The sequence below is a fragment of the Equus quagga genome, chromosome 8 (assembly GCF_021613505.1).
Source record: "Equus quagga isolate Etosha38 chromosome 8, UCLA_HA_Equagga_1.0, whole genome shotgun sequence".
In the NCBI taxonomy this organism is placed as follows: Eukaryota; Metazoa; Chordata; class Mammalia; order Perissodactyla; family Equidae; genus Equus; species Equus quagga.
This window is the reverse complement of record NC_060274.1, coordinates 56,148,422-56,174,030: the sequence shown is the minus strand read 5'-3', so window position 1 is coordinate 56,174,030 and position 25,609 is coordinate 56,148,422. Positions and strand designations below refer to the sequence as shown.

Genomic DNA, 25,609 nt, shown 5'->3' with positions numbered 1-25,609 from the left:
CTTTGTAGTGCAGGGGAAGAACTGTTCAAACTAAAAAGTCTATCCATTTTAAGTTAAGAGCCAGAGAATAATGATTGGTTAAATGGGTTCCTTGTTTTCTTTTTCCTCTGCACTAGTTATGGGAAGATAGTAGATATCTAAATCTTACGAGTTAAATTAAAAAGGCACTAGAACACAAAAGATTAAAACCAGATATGTTCTTAGAACATTAAGAAGTAAGGAGGCATGTAAAATGAGCGTGAGTGAAAACAACTGAGAGCCATTATGATCAAGGAATGGAAAAACTAATACAGAATTGTTAAGATTATACAATTTGAACATTAATGAGTAATCTTCAGGTATAAAAATATCGCAAAACAGTCATAAGGTTTTAGGATAAATTTTGAAAGAGGAATGATAGTTTTATAACTTTGACAGAATTTTATTTCACTGAAGAAGATACAGAATCTATAGATATAAGGGACTAGGGAGTGTCAGTTAATGTAGTTTGTCCAGGTCTTGATCAGATGCTGGCTATTGGTAATTAACCCAGGGTAGCTTGAGAAAGGGAGAATTTTTTCAGGAGACTGGTAGAACTTTATATCTCTGGACCTAAGAGCTGTGGGTCAAAAAATTTTATGTTCAAACTCAGTTGTAAGCGATTTGTATTCGTCAGCCTCAGGGCAGACAAAAGTGGAGCAAGATGCAATGGCGTTTTATGGACCCCACACAAGAAGGCCTTCTACCAAGGGTAAGGCATCCTCAGCAGAGAAAGGTGATGCTAAAGCCAAGGGGAGTCACCAGCAGCAAGTCAGAGAGCATTGCCCATGCCGGAAGATGCCAGTCTGAATGCCCTGAGACTGGGGAATCCCAAGAGACTCACAAAAGCCCCACATGAAAGAAGTCAGCAGCAATAGTACCCTGACACCAAATGATAAATGTTCTAGGCACGCAGGACTTCCCCCCAAATCTCCTGAGACAAACTCCTGAAGGGTCAGAAATGTACTGACAGTGTAGAGGAATTTGTTTGAACTTTGGATTTAAGTGAAGTTTAGGCAAAACGATTTATTTACAAATTTACATTGATTTATTAACTATCCAAACAATTAATGATAGGTTGTGTATTAGGTCATCATAATTCATAAGAAAACAAGATTTTTTTCCATGCATTCATAACATGAGCCAAGTAGATCCTGCTTTAGTTAAGATGATTCATCTAAAAGAAGACACTAATACATCATACCTCAGTCCACTTATCCTCTCAGGAAATGTGTCCCATTTTAGAATCTAAGACCTAACTTCCTTAAAAAAGATTCATCTGAATTCTTACACATTGCCAGCACTATGCTGATTTGTAAGGCAAAATAAGAAAATGAAAGTCTGATCCTCATTTACTAGTAAAACCAAATCAAGGTCCACCTGGTTGTCCTTTGAATTGATGGTGGTTTCACTACCTTGATTCACAGCACGTCTGGTCATCTTAGAGAACTCCAGCCTCACATGTCCCAGCTGTCCATGACCGTGAACTGTCTCTGCAAACATTTACTCACTGGTTTCCCTGGTGACCGAGTAAACCCAAAGTTGTGAAAGAAACACAGTTAGTGACACCTTTAGAAAGCTGTGAGGAAGGAGAGGAGATGACAGTGACACAGGTCATCAAAGGGAAAAGTATTTCATATATTTGGCAATAAAGTGTTTATCTTACTGTTTGCTTTTTTGTTCTTCTCTTAGTAGGAGAAAGTATTTTTTGTTTTTTCCGCTTGCGTCTTTTCTCTATTTTTGTTTTATATATATGCACTAGTGAAATTGTTACTGCTTTATGCATCCTTGTCATTTCATAGGAAAAGGCCTGATTCAAACTGTACAATGTATGTCTATAACAAAGAATCAAATTTGAATGTTCCACATTTTAAATGAATCATTGAGTTAAAAGAATTAAAGAATTGATTCTAAACTAAATTACTTTTAACCTAAGAGTATCTTTTAAAAAGCAAATTCTACCAAGGAAAGACACTGAATCGTTGTAGTGTTTTGACACCTAATGGCAGCTTTATAAATGATATCAATGTCTTGATTTTTTTTCCGTTTCTGTAGTTCTGCCGATTCTAGAAGGTGATGTGCATTGTTCATGGTCGTTTACAATGCTTTAAACGCTCCTAAATTGTTCTCTCGTTCTACCCTCGATACCCACTCTGTGAAGACAGTATAGTAGACATTCTACTTCTGACAAATTATAAAAATGAAACAATGGGGAGGGGGGTTGAGTCACTTGTGGAAAAAAACGCACAATCTGAAACAATTATTTGGAAGTCCAGTTAGAATGGTGACCCACGTCTTCTCTCCAGGGCTTTTTGCAACTTTGATTAATTTTCTTTTCTTTTTCGTCTGTTGAGTTCTTTCTTCTCAAACTTTAGCAGACTTTGTTTTTATTTTCCCAAGATAAACAGTCCCCCTCTCCTTTAAAACGTCTCTGTGTTGGAAAGATAAAATAGAAAATAATTTGAGCAGAAGAGATGTCAGCAGGAAAGGATTTTGGTAATTTCTGCTAAATGATCAGAAAAGTATAATTTCTTTTAAAGTTGCAAATCATTGTTATGCAAATAATACTTGTGTTTTTGAAGAGTTTTTCTAACAGGTAACCCAATTTTTTTCAAAAGAGCAATTTTGAGTTGCTTTTACTGATCTGAAAAGTGGAAAGTAAGGATGATTTTTTAAGTGGCATGATTTTCATCTATTATTATATCTATTATATTAGATATCTGTTATATCTATTATACTTAAAAAAAATCTCTCTTGGCATCTCAGTCTGCATTTACCCATATTCCCTTTTTACAGACCGAGAAATTAAGGCAGCTAAGAGTGAAGCTATTTTTCCAGAGAGTCGCCTTTCACCCTGTTCTTGGTTCTGACAGTGCTAGGCCTCTGTTCTGAAGCCTATTGTAAAGCAATTTGCTTTTATTTCCATCCCTCCCATGTCTATGTAGTCTACAGAATGCAGACACTCAGAAAGGATAGGCATGTAAGAAGGCAGTCACAATTTTAGGCACATAGATTTATTTTAGTGTTCATCTTCTAGGGTATCTTAGGATATATTTAGCTAACTAAGAGTATGAAACTTTACTTTGCTGGTAGATTGAAAATTATAGTTGTGGACTGTGTGTCATCAGAAAGGCATTTGAAGCAAAAACTTAAAAAGGGGTGTTTTTCGAATTCTCCCTGTTATTGTGTGTCTATCTTTTTGCTATAAATGTACTCAGAACCAGCTAAGGACTGAAGGAGATTTTTAAGGCAATGCCCTATATCTACACAGCTTGACTTAAGGGAAGTGTAGTAGACAAATTAAGAGAACAATATTCCCCTGGTTTTAATGAATTCATGAACAAAAACAGCCATTCTCATTAGATCCTTTCCAAATAGCTTCTTACTCCAGTCAGTAAGGATTCTGTGCGCAGTAACAGCAGGTTAATTTTTGAGCTCTGCTGTGGTTATGTGTCCCTAAAACGAAAGAGGTAAGTTGATACAATAAGCCCAGCCACCAGAAGGCAGGGTTTCAAAAAGTCTCTGTTCAGGCCCTGCCTGGTGGTTGGTTCAGTGCGATCCTGCACCTGTGTGTAAGCTGCATCCATCATCTCCGAATGGTGAAGATAACTACCTCACAAAGGAAGTCATCCTCAGGGCAAGGAAACCCAGGAATGCAAAGCTGTTGGCATCACTGGGCTGTGTGTTGACCTGACGTTTGTTTGTTTTTTCACTTTAGGCAATTTTGTTTTCACGTCTTTCTCCCAGCCTCTAGACCATGGTCCTGTACGTCATTCTATTCCCTGCAGCACCTCACTGCTCACATTACCCTAAATAGAAATCACCCCTCCCTTCCCCACCTAGATCCTGCTGTGTGCCTCGTGCTCACTCACAGCCTCTGGATGCCCCTGCAACAGTGACCTGTTGTGATTTCCTTCCAATTCATTTGCCATTTCATCCTCTTGGCAGGCATTCCCTGCTTTCCTCCCCTCTATTCTGGCTAATGCCTACTGAATATTCTAGACTTGTCTTAGACGTCACTTCCACCCAGAAGCCTTCCCAGAGCTTTGTTTGTCATTGTCTGCATCTCTCCCTTAAATTTTTAAAAAATAGCTTTTATAGAGATATAATTCACATACCGTGCAATTCACTGATTTAAGGTATACAATTCAATGGTTATTAGTATTATCAAAAGTTCAGAAATAGCAGAAGTAAAACCAATGAATCAGTGAAGTAGTAATTAGTAAATGTTTATTGTACACATACCAAAAAGCCAGTTCGTGAACCAGAAGCACTCAAATCAAAGCATGGAATGAGGCTCAAAGACATATTTTTTGTAAAGCAGCTTAAATAGTGGGAGGTCAGTGACTGTTTATTCCTCACAGTGATTGGTCATACTATTAGAAGTTTCTTAAATTATAGGGAATTGGTTACAGGTTACCTCATATCAGTTTTGGCAAACAGTTTAAATTTTGCTTATGATTTCCAGAGGTGTAAGCAAGAAATGACCTAGGTTAAGAGTTAGTCTTGCAAAATAAACTAAATTAAGCTTTGCTTATATGACTAAACTGGTTTTGTCTGCTCAGGGAATTTCCAAGACTGGTCTCCTTTTGTTTTTGATTTTAAGTGTGTATTCACAGGTATGTGCAACCATTACCTTTATAGTCAATTTTAGAACTTTTTCGTCACCTCACAAAGAAACTGCGTACCCTTTTGCTATCACCTCCCTATACACTAGCCCCATTTTCAGCCCTCAGCAACCGCTAATCTATGTTCTGTTTCTATAAATTTCCCTGTTCTGGACTTTCATATGAATAGCATCATGTACTGTGAGGAGGTTTTGAATGACTTCTTTGACTTAGCATTCTGTTTTCAAGGTTCATCCAAATTGGGGCATGTATCAGTACTGCATTCCCCTTTATGGCTGAGTAATGTTCCATTGTAGGGATATACTGTATTTGTTTTTCATTTATATACTACATTTTGTTAGTGTTTCATTCATTCATTTGTTTGTTGATGGACATTTGGGTTGTTTCCTCCATTTGACTGTAATGAGTAATACTGCTGTGAACATTCATGTAAAAGTTTTAATGTACACATATGTTTTCATTTCTTTTGGGTATTTACCTAGGAGTGTAATTGCTGGATTATTCGGTAGTTCTATGTTTAATTGTCTGAGGAGCTGCCAGATTCTTCCAAAGCAGCAGTGCCATTTTACAATCCCATCAGCAGAGTGTGAGGATTCCAATTTTTCCACATCCTTGCAACTCTTGTTATTATCTTTTTGATTCTAGCCACCCTAGTAGATGCAAAGTGTTATCTCATTGTGGTTTTGTCTCCTTTAGATTTTTTTTCATGTGTTCGTCAGCATCCACACATTACCTCCTAGTATGCAGTAGTCACTCAACTGTTGATTGGACTGGATTGATTCTGTTACAAAAGCTGCCATTTTTGTTGTTGTTTTCATTTTTGATTTCAGCAAGTGCCCAGCAGGTACGTGTGATGGATGTGCGTTCTATTTCCTGTGGGAGAGTGCCGAAGCTTGCCCTCTGTGCACAGAGCATGACTTCCATGAGATTGAGGGAGCCTGTAAGAGAGGATTTCAGGTAAGGTGAAAACCTATCTAAGCAGAACTGTCATTGAAGATATATTGGTTAGTCTGGCATCACTTACATCATAGAAACTCAGGTTCAGAACCATGGCTAAAGCTTATAGTTAACTTAATGTGACCTTAATATGGATTTCAATCAAATTTGGTAGCTAAACTCCCATCTGCTGGCGTAGCTGAAGATGTGCACTGGGATTGGGGTAAATGAATTATGGCAAAGGAGTTGTAGGCTGTGAATATTTACATGGATTATGAAGAAATGATATTATTAAGCCAACATCTGACGTGTGCAATTGTAAGTGTAAAAGATGGATATGGTATAACTGACTCAGCACAATGGCATGGCTAAAGAGTAAAGTATATACATACGTATGTAATCAAGGTCCTACTCTATATTTTCTCTGCAATCACTTGTTTGCTTATTTTTAAAAAAATAAAGTTGGAATTCTATTGTATATATTTTTTGTTTCCTTTTTACTCTTAATATATTTCCTTTGTCATTAAATATTTTTCTGAAAACATAATTTTTAGTTATGACAAATATCCTATTTATATAATTTGGGATTTAATAATTCCTCATTCTTGAACATTTGAGAAAAAATTGAAAACACTCTTTTTGTAAATAACTCTGAAATGAACATCCTTATTGGAAATTTGAATATTTCCTTAGAGTTTATTACTAGAAGGGGATTAATTGGATCCTAGGAGATGGACATTTTCAAGGTTCTTGATACACACTATTAAATTGCTTTGCTTGTATCAGTTTGCGCTTCTAATAGTATTTGAGAGCACCTACTTCACTGCACCAACGTAAAGTGGCATCATATGAAAAACAAACTTTTCCTCCTTCAAGACTACTTACCACCTCATCCTCCACAGATTCCGTTGAAATGACAGTGAAGAGGCACAGATGAGAATAAACTAATACCAGTGATGGAAATCCTATGGGAGAGTGAGCATCAGAGAATCAGAGCTTCCAGTGGATTTCTGAGAGCTGGAAGGTAGATGAGATAGGACTGATCTTCAGGTCAGCATGGAGTGGGGAAGAAGCTGGAGTGCTCATTGAGTAAGAGCATCAGAGAGAGGGAGCTGTTCTGCCCAGGAAAGTCTTGAAGGGCATCTAGTTGGCAAGTTGGAGGGCAAGAATGTGAGAAGAATCAGAATTCCCCCACCGAGTCTCACGCATTCAGTGTATTTGGAAGCAGTAGTATTCACCTCTAGGAAAAAAAACTAGAGTTTTTTGGTATTTTTTGAAATTTAATGGCAGTGAAACTGTAATAAGAAATATGTTGTACATCAAACCTAGGACACACACACAAACTCAGACACAAGAGATACGCCTAAGAGTCAAATTGTTTCATGGAACAAGACATTAATATTTTATGACAAAGCATAAGCATAGAATTAATATACAGTATCTTTTTATTAATAATTTAATACAAAATAGTAAAGTCCCCAATAGGCAATGCTAAAACAAAAATTAGGAAATGTTGTATCGAGTTCGTCAAGTGTGCTGACCTGTGGACAGCTCATTCCAGTTTAGAGCACGCAGAGGCGGTGCTGCTCCCGCATCGAGGGTGCTGTGGAACCAGTTTCTTTTTAACATTTTTAAGTGGGTCAAGGATGAAAGTTTCAGGTTCATAAAAAATGGTTTCTTTTTAATCCTCATAATAATGATACAATTTTTATGCTTCACAATGGAAATTTTTCTTTATCTTTTTTCTAAAATTATGATAAACTTATTATCTTATAATCATTTTATTAGAGTAAATGAAAAACTAAGATGCATTCCCTTCTTTGACCGCTAAGTTTAATTCAAGGGTTTTGAAAAGCTAAATGACCTTTTACCCAAATGTTCTTTAATATTTAATATTTCTCTTCTGAAAGGTAATGACTAGAAGTTGAAGACAGTGAGGTTGCAACAGTTTCTCTAATTTTATCTCATTCAAACTGTCTTCACTGAAAAAGTTCTGTTCAACATGTTATAAGAATGTTAGGAACAGAGAGTTGTGAGGTGATTGTTTTTAAATATTTGTTTTTGCCTCAAGAATAATATCTTTCTCAACCCCTTGATGTGTTTGACATGTTGAAATATATAATTTCCCCCTTTATTTCCAAATTTAATTTGAGAAACACCAAAATCAGTTAAATATGCCCTTCTGTCATACTTGGGTGTCAGTTTTGAAAATATTTCCCAAATGAGATCAAACTTCAATTAAAAAATGTAAATGCCTTTCCTAAGCTCATACACCTTGCAACAACAAACAAATTGGTGTGAGGCAGTCAGTGGGTATATTTACCTGCAACCTCTGAATAAAATATTTCAAAAAGTCTGCTCTTCAGTGAGCTTCATATAATACAACTGACAACTTTCACTGTGTTTTCCATTATGTCCATGACGAAGGATGGATTTCTTTGGCTGCCAAAAGCTTCATGATGGAGAAAAAGCAGTAATGGCAAAATATTGCTCTGGGTATCTTTAAATTTTTAATCACTTCACTGAGTTTCTGTCCGATTTCTTCCCCCATCCTTTACAATTTTTCACTTTATATTGACTGAGATTGCACGTCTCCAATTCTGTAAATATATCTAATCCAGATTCCTGTGAAGTTTAAATTTACACACTACAAGTCCTCCATATATAGCTGATACAAACTAAAAGAGCTGCACAGCTTGTGATAAAGTGCTCTTATCAAAGTGGACCTCAAAAATCGATATCAGATTCTAAATATATAGTAAGCATTACTTCTAAATGTCATACGGTAGTAAAGATTTCAAGAGATACTATGTTATCACTAAGAGAAATATTTTTAAATTTATCCTCAAATTTATCTCACCTTGTTCACAAAATATCCTTACATGCTGGAAGAATAAATTTTGCAGCTGCAGTGTCAGCTATTTTCATGTTTGCGAGTAACACGTGATTGAATGAAGGGATAAGGCTTTCTAATTCATAGTTATAGAGTGACTAAAAATTTTTTCCAAAGCTTGATGTTTTTTTCTTTAACAGTTTGAGGAACTTAATGAAAAGTTAAGCATTCTGAGTTTACAAGTATTTTTTTTAACTTTGAAGTTTTGACAGTTTGTTTATAAGGCTGTCAGATCTTAGAGCATCCCATTTTCCTTGGGTGTTGCACATTTGAGAAAATAATATAAACTCTTGCTCAGTCTTTTTGTCACGTGGAATGCACTTCAAATAAAGTCAGTGTTTGCTGACTAGAGCTAACATTTTTGTCTTCATTGTCGTTATTTACACTTAGAAATGTAGCACGTGAACTTCAACATGCCTCTTCGTTTCCCACCTCATCATTCTTAGAAAAATAACATGACCCATTTTAAAAGTAATTTATTTGCACGAAGTTTCATGAAAATGTTACAGTTGCCATGCACTAAAAAAATTTTCAATTACTAATGTCCTTTCTATAAAACATGCTGAAAGTTCTTATCCAAAACTTAGTTGAAACTTTTCCTCAAAGTAAATGCTGTTCTTCTGCACATCGATCACTTCATGACCAACTGCACAAATGTGTGTGTGTGTATGTATGTACAATAAAATTAAACATTATGGTGTTATCCTTCTGTTGTGGTGTTGATAAAGTAACCAAAGTGCACGAGAAAATTTAATGAGACACAGTGAGCAAAAAATTTAATGCCTCGTGTTTTAATATCAATGGATATAATCATCATGCAAATTGGTCACTGTATATGTTGAAATATATGAGGCACCATATGCTGCACTCACATTTTTGCTTCTGAACTATTTGATCTCTTTATTTTTTAAAAAATAATTACTGATTGAGACCCAGTATATTGGTCTTATTATTCACTAGTTAGTTGCAGCTTGCAGTCTGAAAAACATTGTCCTAATAAAATTCACTCGTCTACTTCTGGGAAGCTGAGAGTAAGTACCTCACGTGGGAGCTTTCACAGCGTCCTTATTTTGGCATGGGGAAAGGGGTGCAGGCTGTGTGCCTAACCCCGTGCCAGTCACCACAGCCTGCCAGGCACAGTGCACCTTCATGTCCCTGGTCCAGGGTCTGCTCTTCTACTCAGGGGAGAGGCTTGTTAGGGAAATAGACCTACATGATGGCTAGATGAGACCCATTCCAGTTAAGTGTATTAGACTACTAAGCTTTCATTTAAAAACATGATTAAGAAATCAGAGATTATCAGAAACTTGAGGAAAATAGCCCAAGTGATGTTTCCAGATGGAGTAACTTTTATTCAGTCTCCTCAGCATGTAGCAAGTCTTCTGATCTGACAATTCACGTTTTTATTGCTTTTTCATTCATTATTTCCTTATTCACTGTCTTCTATGCCTGCATCCTCTCTTTCTGGAGCTTCTATTAGATGAATACTGAATCATCCTCTATGCCTATTCTGAATAAAGGGTTAGAAAGACCCTCTCATTCTGAATCTTATTTCTCATGTCATCTCTGTGTGTGTGTTTTTTAAAGGAAACCTTATACGTATGGAATGAACCTAAATGGTGCATAAAAGGAATTTCTTTGCCTGAGAAAAAGTTGTCAACCTGCGAAACAGTTGACTTTTGGCTAAAAGTGGGAGCAGGTGTGGGAGCTTTCACAGCTGTTTTGCTGGTGGCTCTAACTTGCTACTTCTGGAAAAAGAATCAGAAGTAAGTAACCTCACTGGAGTGACTGTATAAGAACTTGAAGATCTCTTTTGTTGTGAAAATTTTAGACTTAACCGTTATATCCAATAGTTTCTCTCAGAGATACAAGAAATTTCTCCTAGTGAAGGAGTTATAGGAAAGGCCTTTAGGAAAGCAAATGGAAATGATTGTTATTCTGGTAATAGAGAGATCATAGAATGTTCAAGATGATTGGATTAGACTCATTTATTAAAGAACAAAGAAAAATGCAGACCCCCTTTAGTCAGGATGGGAGCAGCACTGAGATCGGAAGGCAGATTTTCTCTCTGTGTCTATTATTTATTTTTTTCATGACAACATGCTGTCTTCTTGCCTCATGTTTTCATTTTCAATTTCTTGTGGGCAGATATTTGCAGAGACAGACTAAGTGTATAGGCAAATATCACCTTTGTTTACTCCAGGACTCCCAGAATCTGGAGTGGAATATTGAGTCTAACTCTTGAATGTATTTTGATCTGTTATGTGATTTGACTCTTTTAAAATTATTTACATGTCGTTGAACCTGTTAAAATTCTATATTGTAATATCTTGGGATAGTTGTAATATCTGGGGTGGTGAATAGAAAGGAAGGAGTGATATAGAGAAGCAGTAGAGACCAAATCATTTGCCTTTGTGGTATTCTCATCCTTATGAACTAAACTTTGAAAAACTGTATAGTGTATTAGCTTCAAATATTTATAAATTAAGAACATACCTTCACACCCCATGGTTTCTCTTTGTTTTTCAAAAGTTCTTCATAATTCGACAATTTAGTGTAAAATAAGTGATAGAATTAACTGTACTGTGCTGATTCTCTGAAGTCCTGGAAAAGATTTATGAAGGATGTTAGATAAAATGAGAACATGTAGTGTATAGCCATAGGTGAAGGAAATTTGTTGGTAGAGCAACTATCCTACAAGAAAATTTAATGAGCTGGTGTATGACCACCTAAAATAAGAATTTATATTAAACAGCCACTTTATTTATCTATGTGTTTACCACTACTTAGACTGGAGTACAAATATTCCAAATTAGTAATGACGACTAACTCAAAAGAGTGTGAACTCCCAGCTGCAGACAGTTGTGCTATCATGGAAGGAGAAGACAATGAAGAGGAAGTTGTATATTCCAATAAACAGTCACTACTGGGAAAACTCAAATCCTTGGCAACAAAGGTGAGAGCAGAATGTTAACGTGATATTACTGTGCATTTATAAATTAGGGGCTATATTAACCTAATAGTAGCATTCATGTAAGCCCTGTCATTCAGCATGTCTATAGCTCTGTGGGTATTTATCCAACAAAAATGCTCTTAGAAATACATGAGGATGTGGGGGCCGGCTCCATGGCCGAGTGGTTAAGCTCGCGCGCTTCGCTGCGGCGGCCCAGGGTTCGGATCCTGGGCGCGGACATGGCACCGCTCGTCAGGCCACGTTGAGGCGGCGTCCCACATCCCACAACTAGAAGGACGTGCAGCTAAGATATACAACTGTGTACCCGGGGGGTTTGGGGAGATAAAGCAGAAAAAAAAAAAAAAGGATTGGCAACAGTTGTTAACCCAGGTGCCAATCCTTAAAAAAAAAAAAAAAAATGAGGATGTAAATACAAGAATATTCACTGCAGCATTATTTTGCTGGTTCAAAAGTAGAAATAACACACCATGAATAAGAAGTTAGATAAGAAATTTCCATATACCAAAGTAATGGAATTCTGTGAAACTCTGCAGTTAAAGCTTGAGATATCTATGCCAATAGGTTCAAGATAAAGTGAAAACAACATGCAGACTATCATATTTCTATTAAATATATGTTTATGTTAGTATTTACATAGCAAACCATTAACAGTAGCTACTTTTTGGAAGTCTTGAACTAATGGAATCTTTAGTCTTTGAAGTAATACGTTTTTGTAATATTTGAGTTTTCATGAAGATAATGTATTATTTTATAATATAAAATTTAGGTTAATAAAAGATCTCATTCATTCATACTTTTCTTTTTTGGTTTTTATTTTATAACAAGATTGTTTCACATAGAGAAAATAAAAGTTATATAAACTATTGAGGAATTAAAGGTGCCTTATCAGTTGCCATCACCTTTGTCAGCTTTGAAATGATGACTGTATCCAAACAGATAACATTAAGCCTGAAATATTATTTGTAAACATATTTTGTTGACATTCTTCACTATTGACTTAAAAGATTAGAAAGTACCAGTTTAATCCCACTCAGGATTAAAAATAGAATGACACGGAAGAAAGAAAATGCATTTCAAATAATTTTCAGCAGGAAGGACAAGTGGCAAAAGATTACCCTTATTGAGAGTGTTTTAGTAACCATTTTACTCTCCTAATTTAAGTACATAATTATATTATAAAGGATCATTTAAAAATAAAATGAATAAGCCACATTCCCCTTCTACTAATGGGTCTTCAACTTTTTTTTCTAAGTATGGTGGTTTAGGGAAGGATACTATTGCTATGGAATAACAAATGTATGGTGACTCTCAGGAACTGAGATTTTGCTCTACTTGCAAGCTAACAGGTGAAACTGCCACAGTTTTAGGGGCACATTAGAAGACATGAAACTTCTGGTCAGAGACATGGGACAGTTCAGCACTCACAGCAGAAGGACTTGCCAGAGTATCAACATTTATACCAGTTTCCAAGCTCTGCTTCCCACAGGCCTAAGTGAACAGGAGCAAATGACACTTGCACACTCAGTGGCTTGCTTTGGGAACCTGAATCTTTTAGAATGGGCAGTAAGCATGCCTATCCTTTGCTCCAAAGGGAGATATTATTGTTATTTTACCAGACAGGTAGTGTGCCCGTACATTGCTCCAGAGGTAGACACTATTTCCAAGACTGCAAGTATACCTGCCCTTTGCTCTGGAAGGAGATAATATCTTTATCTTCTAAGGCTGCTTTCTATACAAAGATCCTTGAAAAGATAGTCTAGAACAAAGGAGAATCAGTGTCTTTTTCATAAGATGTACAGAAATGCGAGAGAACCATGAGGAATTGTCTGCCAACAAGATCTAAACCTTGTTTCTACATCCTCTTGGCTTCTGGTGAATTTTCCCATTAGTATACCACTCCCTTGACCACTGTGATTAATCTGACTGACTGAGGCTGGGGTCAAACCCAGTCCATGTGCTGCATACAGCATTTAAATAAAGCTACTACCAACAGGACACCAAATAACAAGATGAGACGAACCTGCATTATTAACCTCAACCAAATCTCCAGGGTCCCAGAATCAAATAGCTGAACAAATCCCATAAACCATCAGGGACCACCTTAGAAAGTTAGAGTGGTTTCTCTTTATGTCCCTGTACTGACCTTTCCACTCAGCCTGAGACCTTTCCAGTGGCACTGAGATCTTTTCTCTGTAAGATTCATTTGGAAGAGGGTCAAGGGTATTTTCAAAAATTTGCAGAGACCCAATATATCTCCCACGTTTGTCTACATGGGCCATGGTAGGGGAACTTGGTGAGCAGTGTACTGAACTAAGTGGTCATTATCTTTTTCATCTAGGATGGTGACAATCCAGATACAATAGAATATATTAGTGATTGCACAGACTTTGTCTTGGCCCTCAAGGAGGAAGTATAGGGCAATTATGTCCATAACAATGTATGAACAGTGAGTTGATGTTGACCTGAATGCCTTCACAGGCTGAAGTGGTGTCATTCATTACTTCAGCTAAAGTCAGAGACAATTTTCTACCACCTTTTCTAAGTGAATAACTGCCCATAGGGTGAACGTGAGTAGCTAGTCAGTTATCCTCCAGAAACCTCCTCTGAGTAACCAGGGGTCGTCTCATTTTGAAAAAATCTTTGCAGTTGTTTAAGGGTTACCTGATCTACTGGGGATGTTTCCATAAACAGTTGAATTATGACCACTTATGACCATTCCCAGGGTGCAAGTGCAAGCCACCATGTTTTTAGGAGAGAAGTTAATGCCTGGCTTCTACACAAGAAGTATAGTCCTGAAGGTACACATGGTGCCTTTGGAAAGAAAGTATCACTTACAACTGTTGGGGACACCAAGTGGGACCTACATTACTTAGGCTGCAAAGGTTGACGGTGCCTGTGGCCCCCTTGCTGAGTAGTAAACCTTAGGGTTCCCAATTCTGTGTTTATTCTTTGTCTTTGGGGAGACTGCTTGAGGGCAGTCAGTTCAACTTTTCCTGTTTTTCCTTGATACAGACTGGGTGCTATTTGTCCATGCCATGGAATGACTGAGCGATGGCAGTGGGCATGGAAATGTTGATTGTTGTTATTTTGAGGCAGAAGCTAGGGCCATCCCCTCCCGTTTCTGGTAGTTTTCTCAGTAAATTTAAGGAGAATGACAACCAAATTGTGGTTAGAGAATCTGGTGGGTATGATAGGGCCAATAGTCAGTTAAATTTAAGGCACTTACAACAGTTTTAGAGAGGAACACCAAGGCATTTTCCTTCATAGGAAGGTGGCTCTGAAAAACAAATGATTGTTAGTGTCCTTCCATCCTTCGCACCTCTCAGGGTCTAAGGTATCTGCTCCCCAGGCACCTCATTATCAAACTACATTATTGATCTCCTTTCACTGTCACAAAATCAGTTTGTCCTATTTCAGTAGCTAAAACTTCACCTTGTTTCTACTCATCCCTTACTGGCACCTCGACCTATTCTCCAGAACATTCAGGAGCAAGAGGGACAAGGGCATTTAAAAAAAACTTATGGAGACCCAGTGTTGTCTTCCACTTTTGTCCCTGTGGTCTGTGGTAGGAGATCTTGATGAGGTGTGTAATCAACTAGGTGGTTATCATACTTTTGATTTAGCATCATGGCAACTCAACAAAATAATACAGGTGGCTAAATCAGAATTATACTTGAGTCTTTTAGGCTGCCTTCTGGTAGGTCAACCACCAGACATCCTGGGGGTTGGGGTTGGGATAAATAAGAACACATCATGCCCAGGAGTGGTCAGAGTAGAATCCTGGATTTTCATATAAGTGTATATAACCTTATATAGGTTATACATGTATTATATGTTCTTACTGATAATTATCTGTGAAGGGGCCAAAAGGAGATGATCTATTCCTGGGAATGGCCATTATAGTAACTGCACTGCCTTACTAAGATGTGTGGACCAGGAGGAGATGAGGGTGCTAGAGCCAGAAGTCTTTGTGAGTCAATTTTTGAGAAGGCCGTTTCAATGTTCAATGATACTTTTCAACAGTAGGAAGTGTGGAAGGTCCACCAAACACCTCTACTTTCAGCCCATTTTTGAGTAGCTTTTGTGATAAAAAGGGAACCAGTCTTGGGCTACAAATGGTCCATAAAGCCACAAACATTAAATAGATTAATTTTCAAGAGCCACAGTCATGTGGCTTGGGTTAGCTGATCAGACTGGAACAGTAGCACCATAACCCGAACAGGTGTTAACAGTGGCAAGGCACCATTGAAAGCACAAAGAGGTGATCAATGGTCTCATGTAATCAATTTTCTAGGAAAAAACCTGATCAACTTTTTGCATGAATCCCAAGTCTGGCATGCTGTAGTAACCTCTGCAGCAGAAAAATAAAGTCCTTTACTTTGTGCCCAGTCTGTGATGGCAAATTCATTGCCATGTTGAGCAGGAAAATGGACCATATAGCATTTGTGGCAGTCTGTCTGGTGCAGTCTCTTGTCAGGTGCTTGATTGCTCTATCAGGTTTTTTCAGAGGATGGGTCCTTGCTGTGGGCATCTTCGTGAATGACCCAGATGTTTTGATCAGCAGCTAAGGTTTGTTTCCAGAGTTTGTTGCCCAAACAGGGGTCACTTTAATATGCCAGTCCATAGTTTTCCAAGTGGCAGATCAAATAGTTTATTGACTTTTGGCCATAGCTCAAGCGTCAGTAAAAATATAAGTTTATCAAGATAAGTATTGGCCATAGCTATGAGAACGGCTTTGGGTTCTGCCCACTGTGCCAAGCAATCTTGTCAGTTTTCAGTTATGCATTCCTGGTGCTGAGATCAGACAGTTGCAGCAGCCTGTGGACACCACTGGATTTCAACCATGTTATCAGTGAACCAGGCCCAGGCACAGAGTAGAACTTTGGTCAACCAAGGACCCCATGGAACCAGTGGGTTCATTTTGGGAGGTAGAGTAGGGGATTAAGTTTCCCCAAAAGGGTTTGCTGCCATATTTTCATGTGAGGCTGAGGTGCTGCTGGGGCTAGACCAGCTGTATTTTTGAATATACCATTTATATTTGACAAGCGAGGCTTTTGGGGCTCTTCTCACTTTGTTGACCCACCATAAATAGGGCTATCAGGCTATAGAGTCAAAGGTGTACATGGGAATGACATTCAGTTTTGACAAGAACTCAATAACAAGCTAATAGCTGCTTTTAAAATGGGCTACATGCTAGCCATGTCAAGAGGGTGATGAGTCTGAAACCCCAAAGGATGCCTCTGGGGAAAGCTTCTATTGCTGGAATCTCTAATTGGCAAAATCATTAATCACAGAATTGTATCACAAAGTGGTCATTAGGGTCATGAGGCCACAAAGATAGAGAGTGTCACTCAGTTTGCTGGATGATTTTTAGCATAGCCTGTTTGTTTAGGCCCAACTCAAAAGACACTACTTTGTGGGTTAGCTCAGAAAAGAGCAGGTAAAATACTCATGGACATACTGTGTCCAACAGCAAAGAGTCCAGTAAGGTGCTGGACTGTTTTTCCCTGACTGGTAGATAGATTTTGCATTACAAATCTGCCCACGTAATCTCAAGGAACTTTACTTGGTTAGCAGGTCCTTAAATTTTGTGGGGGTTATCAGCCACCTCAGCCAGCAGAAGTCTAGTAACACAGGCAAAGCTGTTGAGACTGAGGCTTCTGACTTGACACAAACAGGACATCATTTATATGATGACGACTTTGGGCATCAGGAGGTGGAGAAAATTGTGTGCAATCCTGATTCATACACTTGTTGTAAATGGCAGAGGAGTTAGGAACCCTGGGTATCCCACTAGCCCTTCTCTACATATGGCTGCTTTTGATTGGGCAAATCTCCTCTGGCACTTAGGAGATGAGGAAGTACAAGTGTATGCCATCAATTCCTACCCTATATTGAGGTGTAGAAGCAACAACAACAGTATCATGAGTGGGCATGTAGAACCTCTCCCACAAGGTCATATTATCTACCTTTCTCCACCTTGAACCTTGGCTTGCACCCCATTCATTGAATTTGTGTGCCCCTCTCCTCCCACAGGTTCAGGTAGGATGGTGACTTGGATGCCTGCAACCAACAGAGTCATAAATGTTTGAATCCTTCCCCTCCCCAAGGCTTCCCAGCAGACTCAGATGGTTGTGTATAGCCTTCAGTCCCTCTTGTGACAGGAAAACTTTGGTCCTTCCCCCAATCATCTTTCTCCTTAAAGCAGCTAAAGTCAGGTAGATGGGGAGGAGGGATTAAGGGTGCAGAGAGAAAGAGAGTCTCTGTGACAGCAAGCGAGGCTTTGCATTTGCTTTTTTTTTGAGCAGCACAGCAGTTGCTCAACCAAACTTCCAACGCCTTTGGTCCACCCAAAGTGCTATGTTGAGCAGCAAGGTTATCATTACTGACATCTATTTCAGCTGTGGTGACCCCTTAAATTAGAACTCACAGCCAGATGGATATCTGTCTGAGGCTGTAGGTTTCATGTCCTCTTGTTGATTTGAGTTTGACTCACATATTGGAGCTTTTTAAAGGAATCCACCTTATTTCTTGCTTCAGTGTCACAACATCTAAGTTAATGCCTGGTTTTTAAAATAAAGGATGGGGGAAATTTCCAGGGTGGGGCTGATCACACTAATTTATCAAGATTCCTTCGAGTCAGTTTCTTGTTCTCCAGGGAACCTTCCTCCACCTTGTAAACCCAGACTGGGGCAACAAGAGCTGAAATACTAGTCAGTGCCTCACCAAGTTTTCCTGTGGGAATTAGTCTCAGGGAAATCTCCAGAGAAAGCCAATGCTCTGTTCTTGCCATCAGTACCCACTGCAAAATCTCTGAGACCTTTTACTGAGGTCTTTGAATGACCATCCATCTTTGAATGGGTCCAGAATTGGTATGATGGTGTACAAGAGGTGTTGAGTCCTAGGATGGCCCAGTTGTTGCCATTTTTAATAGTCATTGAGTTCTACCACATCATCTCCAAAGTGAACCAGCCAAAATTCTAACACTTCACCTACTTGCTGCCCATAAGTGGTTTCTTTTTTTCTTTAATGCTCATTGTAGGTATATGTCTCTGTAGCTATTGTCTGAAAGAAGGTGTATCTTCTTTTCCTATAAGGATGAATTTTAATACTAGTTAACGTGGGGCACACCTGAGGTTGATTGCCTGATTGGTAAGGAAGGCATCCTCCCCAGAGGAGAATTAACAACATCCAGCAGATCCAGACCATCATTCGGGCAGCTGAACTGTGAACTCTTTGAACCCACTTCCCAGTACTAAGCCTGCCACCACCTCCTCATGTCCTTTTTGTTTTCAGGTGGTAGAGTGGAGGACCACTTTTTTGCCTTGTTGACCAAACAATTTGGTCAACATGTTTGCAGCTAATTCTCATGGACGTCCCTCAGATCTTGTCAACCAGTGTATGAAGCTCTCATCCTTTCTCTTACAGAAAGATACTTCTCTGTCAGTTTCCCATCATCAGCAAAACAGAGAAGGACTGTGAAGGTTATGAAATTTCACTCTATTTGCTAGCCAACAAATTAACCTGCCATAGTTTTATGGATACTTTGGAAGATATGAGTCTCCTAGGTCAGAGACAAAACACAGTTTATTACTCACAGCAATGGCAATGGCCAAAATAACGGTGTTTGCTTTGGTTCTTCAAGCCCCACTTTTCACAGAATGAAGTGGGCTAGAAGACACCTGTACACACAGTGGGTTATATTACAGAAGAGGAGCCCTTAGCTTGGGGAACCTGAATCTTTTATAAGAGGCAGCAAGCATGTCTGCCATTTGCTCCACAGAGGGAGACACTGTCTCTAGCTTTCAGGACTGTAGGTAAACTTTTCGTTTGTTGTGGAGGGAGACATTATCTGTATCATCCAAAGCTTTTTGTAATATAAACATCTTTGAGAAGATTATCTAGAACAAGAGACAATCAATATCTTCCTCACAAGAGATGCAGAAATACAAGGGACCTATGGAGAATTATCTCCCACTATCAGTTTGCTTAGACTACTCTTGCCTGGTTTGATCTTGTGATTCCCTATTTGTAAGGGCGTTGTCTTATAATGAACAAAGCATTTAGGTGCCAGGAAAGAATTTTAAGAGAAAGAGACCTCTAAGCTGAATATAAAAGAATAAATGAGAATTACAAGTATTAAATAAACTTTTAAGTGTTTCCTTATATTGCAGTACGTCTTCTGTTGTTATTTTATAGCCAGAGAATTGAAAACTTCAAAATGTTCTTGAAAACAATCACAGGAAACAAGATGGAGGATAGAACTTTTCTCCCTGAGAAGGTTCAGTATACCATATTTTGTTTTGAATAGCAATTTTAGTCAACATATAATTAAAAAAAATTTGAATGAAAATTTGAGATAGAGAAAAGTTGAAAGAATTGTACAGTGGTACAGCCATATACACACCACCTAAATTTTACTACATCTGCTTTATTACATATCTCTCCAAATCTGTCTCCTTCTATTCATTTGTCACTACGTCTTCTTTTTTTGATACATTTCAAAGTAAGTTGCAGACTTCCATACATTTCATCCCTAAATACTTCAGGATGCATATAAATGAGGAGAGAATTCGATATTTTGGAGTTGTTTTAAGATAAAATGTTTACCTAGAGTGAAATATTCACACTGCAAGGAAACAATTTGATGAATTTTGAGAAATGCGTATACCTGTGTAGCCCCAAACCCTATCAAGATATAGAACATTAGCCTCACCCCTGAAAGTAAACTCACACCCTCTTGCATGCAGTCAGTCCCCATCCTCATCCCCCAAGGGAAACCACTGTAATGATCTTTGTAAAGTATAGATTAGTTTTGTCTGTTTTAGAACTTCATGTAATTGTAACTACACAGAATGTAGTTTAAGTTTTCTTTCACTCAGAAAAATGTTTTTGGATTTATCCACTTGTGTTAATCAGTAGTAGATTTCTTTCTATTCAGGAATAGTAGTATATTGTATGAATATGCCAAAATTTGTCTATCCATTCTTCTGCTGATGGATACTTGTGGTATTTCCAGTGTTTAGCTATGAATAAAGCTGCTAATGAATATCATTGTACAAGTCTTATTGTGTGTCCCATTTAAAAAAATTTTTTATGCATGGTTACATGGGGCAAAAATATTTACAAGTTTCTTAACTGCTGTGTCATGTAAGGTTTGCTTTATCTTATGTATCCTTATTCGTGTTCTAAAGATCATATCTTATTTGGTGTTTCCCTACAAATACACTGGACTTGTGGGGTTTTATTTATAGATTTGCTCCACTTGACTTTTCTCAGCAATTAAAAAATAAAATCTTCAGTTGACTTTTTCATTTATTTCCTTTTCTTTGTTCATTCCACAGTCATTTATGGGACACTGTGTTTTAGACCCTCTGCCAGGTTTTGGTGATATGTCAAATTAGATAGGTTCTTATCTCAGAGACTATGGATTTATGGGTGGAGGACACGTGCACATCACACACACACGCGCACACACACACACACACACACGTAATCGTCCAGTATAGCAAGAGCATTGAGTAGGGTCTCTTGGAGCACAGAGGAGAAGGGAGTGCTGTGAGGTGGGTAGTGACAAGGTAAGGAGAAGCTTCTGAAAGAAGTTGGCTTTTGAGTAGATTCTTGACATTAGAGCTTACAAAGATCATTTTGTATGGCATATTTAATGCATGAGTAAACTGAGACCTAGAGAAGTTCATTAGTATGTCCAAGAAAGATATTAGATAGGAATTAGATAGGAATTAGAAGCCACATCTCCTGAGTTCCAATCCACTGCTTTTCCTTCTACAATGTGATGTTTCAGTATGTTTTCATAGCCATTGATTGACAGTCTACCATGTGCTAGGCCTTGGGTCATGTTTTGAGACTTCAAAAATGAACAAGATACAATTCCTCCCATCAAGAAGTTCCAGTGAATTAGTAGTGCTAACTACACACACACACACAAACAGACACACAGACAGATGCTTATGTATATATCCCTCAATATCAGTGATAGAAGCAAAATCCCATGTAAACACAGGAGACATGGCAACTAAAGCCCTATGACGCTAACATGATCTTTTAAAGTGTTTTCAATGTTTTACTTTAAATATCACCTTGAGGATAACCAACAACTCTCTGTCTTCCCTCCCCCCAGGAATATGTTGAATCAAATCTTCTCCAGGAAAGGCCACAAAAATCTCAGATTTCGTTTCTAGGTCATGGGTGATACCCTAAAGCTATTTCCTGTAATATACTGTGAGCTCCTTGAGGACAGACATTTTGTATCTCTGAAGTCTAGTCCTGTTCTTGCAACACAGTGGGTGAATAAATTTTATGAATTATCAGTGGTTATTCCAAAAAAATTAAGGCTGGTGAACATGAGACTTCAGGCAAGTCAGTGAGTTAGAGTGCTGAGATCTGCAGTCTGCTCTCCCAGGCACTTCTCATCTCAGCAAAGGCAGGGAAAAGTGCTATGTTGGTGTCCATGCTGGGATTTTTTTCTATGATCTTGTCCCTGTAGCCTTAACACTTCTTTGAAGTCTTGGACTTCTCCACTCAAATGAGAGAAAACACAAAAGCAATCTTATTCTTCCTGACAGATACTCAATGTCTACTTCCTATTATTTTCTCATTTTACTTCTCTACTTTAGACACACATCCATTTGCACCTAGGATTAGTCTGCCTCCTAGTTCCTTTATTTTGAAAATAATTCTAGTTCTCTTCATCTTCATTTTCTTCAAAAGCATAGTCTCCTCACCCCATTCCAGCAGCCTTCCAAAAGGCTTTTTCTAACTTTCATAATGAAAACATTGGGAGAAATCATACCTCTTATATCTCTTTTTCCCCGTTAAAGAAGAATAATTTATTTTAATGGGCCACATTTTGAATGTATTATATAACAAATACCAGTAATGATATATTTGAGTTAAAATTTTGTTTTTAATATCTTTAGTAAGCATGCACCCGAAAGATTTTCCTAAATCATATCAGTGAACCCAAATGATCTTATGTCTTATGGGTGTTCTCATTTATTTCTCCTGTCCTTTTTCTTATTATTTAGCCTTAGCCTATGTTATCTTGAGAATATTTAGTTTCCGTCAGTTCTATTTTGTCCAAAATTCACATGGGAAGGTCATCTATTTCAGCACCCAGGTCAGATGCCCCTTGGGAAGGGTCTCAGTGGTTTCTTCACAAGAATCACAGCTACATCTTTTGGTATCTGTTGCAATCATGTGTTTGCTTCTATTTTGGATTGTCTGTCTTATCTCCTGGACATCAAAACCATCCTTCAGGGTAGGCATGCTGTTTGTTTTATATCTGCTACCCTTCTTTAAATGTAAAATCCTAATTACAAGTGGCAGGTACACAGATTAAAATAATTTCCAGAACTTTCCTTCTGGACACATAAGATCCTAAAATCTTATAGGAATTTTACTGAGTTGATTTTGTTTTGATATTTTTTTCTTCATAGGAAAAAGAAGACCATTTTGAATCTGTTCAACTGAAATCTGCAAGATCCCCAAATATATGAAAAGACAGTGCTGTAGCCTTCAGACTAACGAACAAAGAAACCTACTCTCTAGTTTTACAGGACATAGTGTAGATCCTGTCCTCATACCTGGCACATTGGTGATCTCAACGAGGAGGGCCATGAGCTGAAAAGGGAAGGAGTTTGAAATGTTTGATTGCCTTATCACATGGTCAAGTATCTTGCCAAAAATAGGAAAGCAAATGGTTTGAGTCTCAACTCAAGATGAAACTCAACTCAGGAAGAGATTTATCTGTATATACACATAACTGAAAACCAAGGTTAAGCCCACCAATGCACTGCTGATGCATGCCATATAATTAATGGGTAACTTTTATTCTTTATAACTTCTACATGAAAAGTGTGCTTTGGTGGGCAGGTGTGAGCATATGCATTGTGATCCCATTTATGTCTTGTCTTTGTTTATATTTTGGGGAAGATTTGAAAAATTTTTTAAGGTATAATTATTTTTCCCATTATTTTCCTGATAGACCTTAAACATCTTTTCTATTAAAATTGGTGAACAAAGAAAGACAATAAGTTTTTCATTTCTCCATGGGGTATCTTTCTTGATTTCAGAAGCCTAAGTAGGCAGTACTTTTTTTAGGAAGAGTCAGCATGTGCTTGGGTTTTCTAAACTTATATTTGCCTTTGAAATTCCATCCTTGTTGGAACTGGTAAGAAGGGCTTGACTGAAAGTGTTGAAGGAATCTTAAAAAAAATAAAGGCAAAGAGAAGCCTTGACTTTCCATTAATACAAACAAGATGACACTATCATAGAAGTTGACACAGTTTATAGAGTGCTTGAAATATAATTTAAAATGAGGAGGAAAGCTTGTTTGTCAAATCATTTGCCAAATCATGAAGAAGAAAGTGGGACGGCTTGTGTATAAGTACAGATAACTGTACAAAGATATTGGGATAATTTTGTGGTCTCCAGAAAATGGCATTGGAGCATTTGCCCTATGTCAAGCATCAAAGGTTATATGGTTATTTTTCTGCTAAGACATTGAGGATTATGAGTTCCATGGAAGTTTTTCTTTTTAAGTCAACAAGGCGGGAATTCAATTTTGGAAAATTGCATATGATTGTATTCATAGTAAGACTGTGGTCATACCATAAACAGTTATGAAAGAAGTATTGTTATTCTTATTCAAAAGTGATCCAGATAATTGTGATATTTCGTATGGTGGATGGATTGCTAGTATTAGCACAACTTGAATGTTATTTGTTGAAAGAAGTTTGAATGAAGTTGGATTTGACCAATTTTGTGTAGACATTAACTGTTTTAGAATTGGGAAAGAGGGGGTTTCCTGGCCATTGGTGATCTAAGGTGCTCTGGTTTATTTCCAATAAACAGTAATCTTTATAGATCTTAATCCACATTTTTAAATGGACTGGTGATTGGCTGAGAGAGACAAGGCATATGGGCAGGCTTTGTTGAATGTTTTGCCCTAAGTCTTTCAGTGAGGTATGACTTATAACTTTTGATTTGGCGGGTGATATCTTTATTTTTGTGGAAAATGGGAGAAAAATAAATAATTGCATTTATTTGGCTGGTGGGTAAAACACTGGACCATTCAGTTATTGTTGAATGAATGCTTGTTTTGTGTACATCTTTACTGTTGGATTCATGAGTATAGGTGAGATTGCCATTATTTTACTATTTGTTGTGAAATTGGGGGTAGGAGCATCACTTAGCATAAACCTTTTTCACATTTAACTTCTTAAATCTTATTAGAATGAAGAAATCATTTTGGCATTGCTCATTTTTATCCTGCTAACAGTGCTGATGAACCTTTCCCCATCTTGATCAAAATTCAAACAGAAGAATGAAAATACATTTGAAATGCATCTTTTCAGAGGAACTCTGGCAAAGTGGTACAGACTGGATAGAGTCAGGAAGTTTTCACATAGTCACCTGTCACCTCTCTCTCCGCCTTTGGCTGTGCTCAACATGTATGTTCCAAGCCATAGAGATAATTGCGATTTGCTCCTAGGTAGCTTCTTTCTTCTACTGTCACTGGACTAAAATTTCCAACATGTCAAAAATGCCTTAAATTTTAATGAACTCTCTGAAAATGTAGTTGGTATTGAAGAATTTATTTATCTTATTGCTAATTTTAGATATTAAATAGATTTTGTCAGCTCAATCCCATCTTTGGAAAGGAGCTACCTTTTTCCTTTGGATCCCGCTGGTTTGTTATTTGAATTGAGGCATTGAAGAAGTATGACAGAAAGAATATTATGAGGAAAGTATTCAGACTAATCCTGACTATAAAATTCACTTAGTTTTATGTCTTGCTTTTACAGAGCTCAGTGGAATGTTGAAAGGCATAAAGAAATTAATCACGTTTCTAGGACTTTTAATTGATATTTGTCATTCCTTTTCCCCTGTAAGTGGTAGAAGTTGCTATTTTTCCAAAAGGCACAGTTTTGAAACCTTAAATACTTCATTAAGTCAACTGTCATCTATAATATCTCTTAGCACTCTTTCAAAACGTATTTAAATCAATTTTCCACTGGGTGAGACCATGTCTTCCATGGATAAATTATATCATGCCATGTAACAAATTTGAGCGACTTGATATGTGTTTACTTGATTTAAAAGACTGAATTTTATTTTTGTTGACTTTTCCCTTCTTTG

At 37.6% G+C, this 25,609-nt stretch overlaps 1 protein-coding gene across 3 annotated transcripts in view; it reads left to right on the top strand.

The window, feature by feature from the left end:
• ELAPOR2 (endosome-lysosome associated apoptosis and autophagy regulator family member 2) overlaps positions 1 to 25,609 on the top strand; it is a 159,653-nt gene extending 134,044 nt beyond the window's left edge. For all 3 annotated transcript variants that reach the window (XM_046669016.1, XM_046669017.1, XM_046669018.1), the window contains 4 exons: positions 5,477 to 5,603; positions 10,063 to 10,241; positions 11,266 to 11,431; positions 22,906 to 25,609. In XM_046669016.1, coding sequence (XP_046524972.1) covers positions 5,477 to 5,603; positions 10,063 to 10,241; positions 11,266 to 11,431; positions 22,906 to 22,965 — 532 coding nt within the window. In that variant the 3' untranslated portion in view covers positions 22,966 to 25,609. The remainder of the gene's footprint in view (positions 1 to 5,476; positions 5,604 to 10,062; positions 10,242 to 11,265; positions 11,432 to 22,905) is intronic.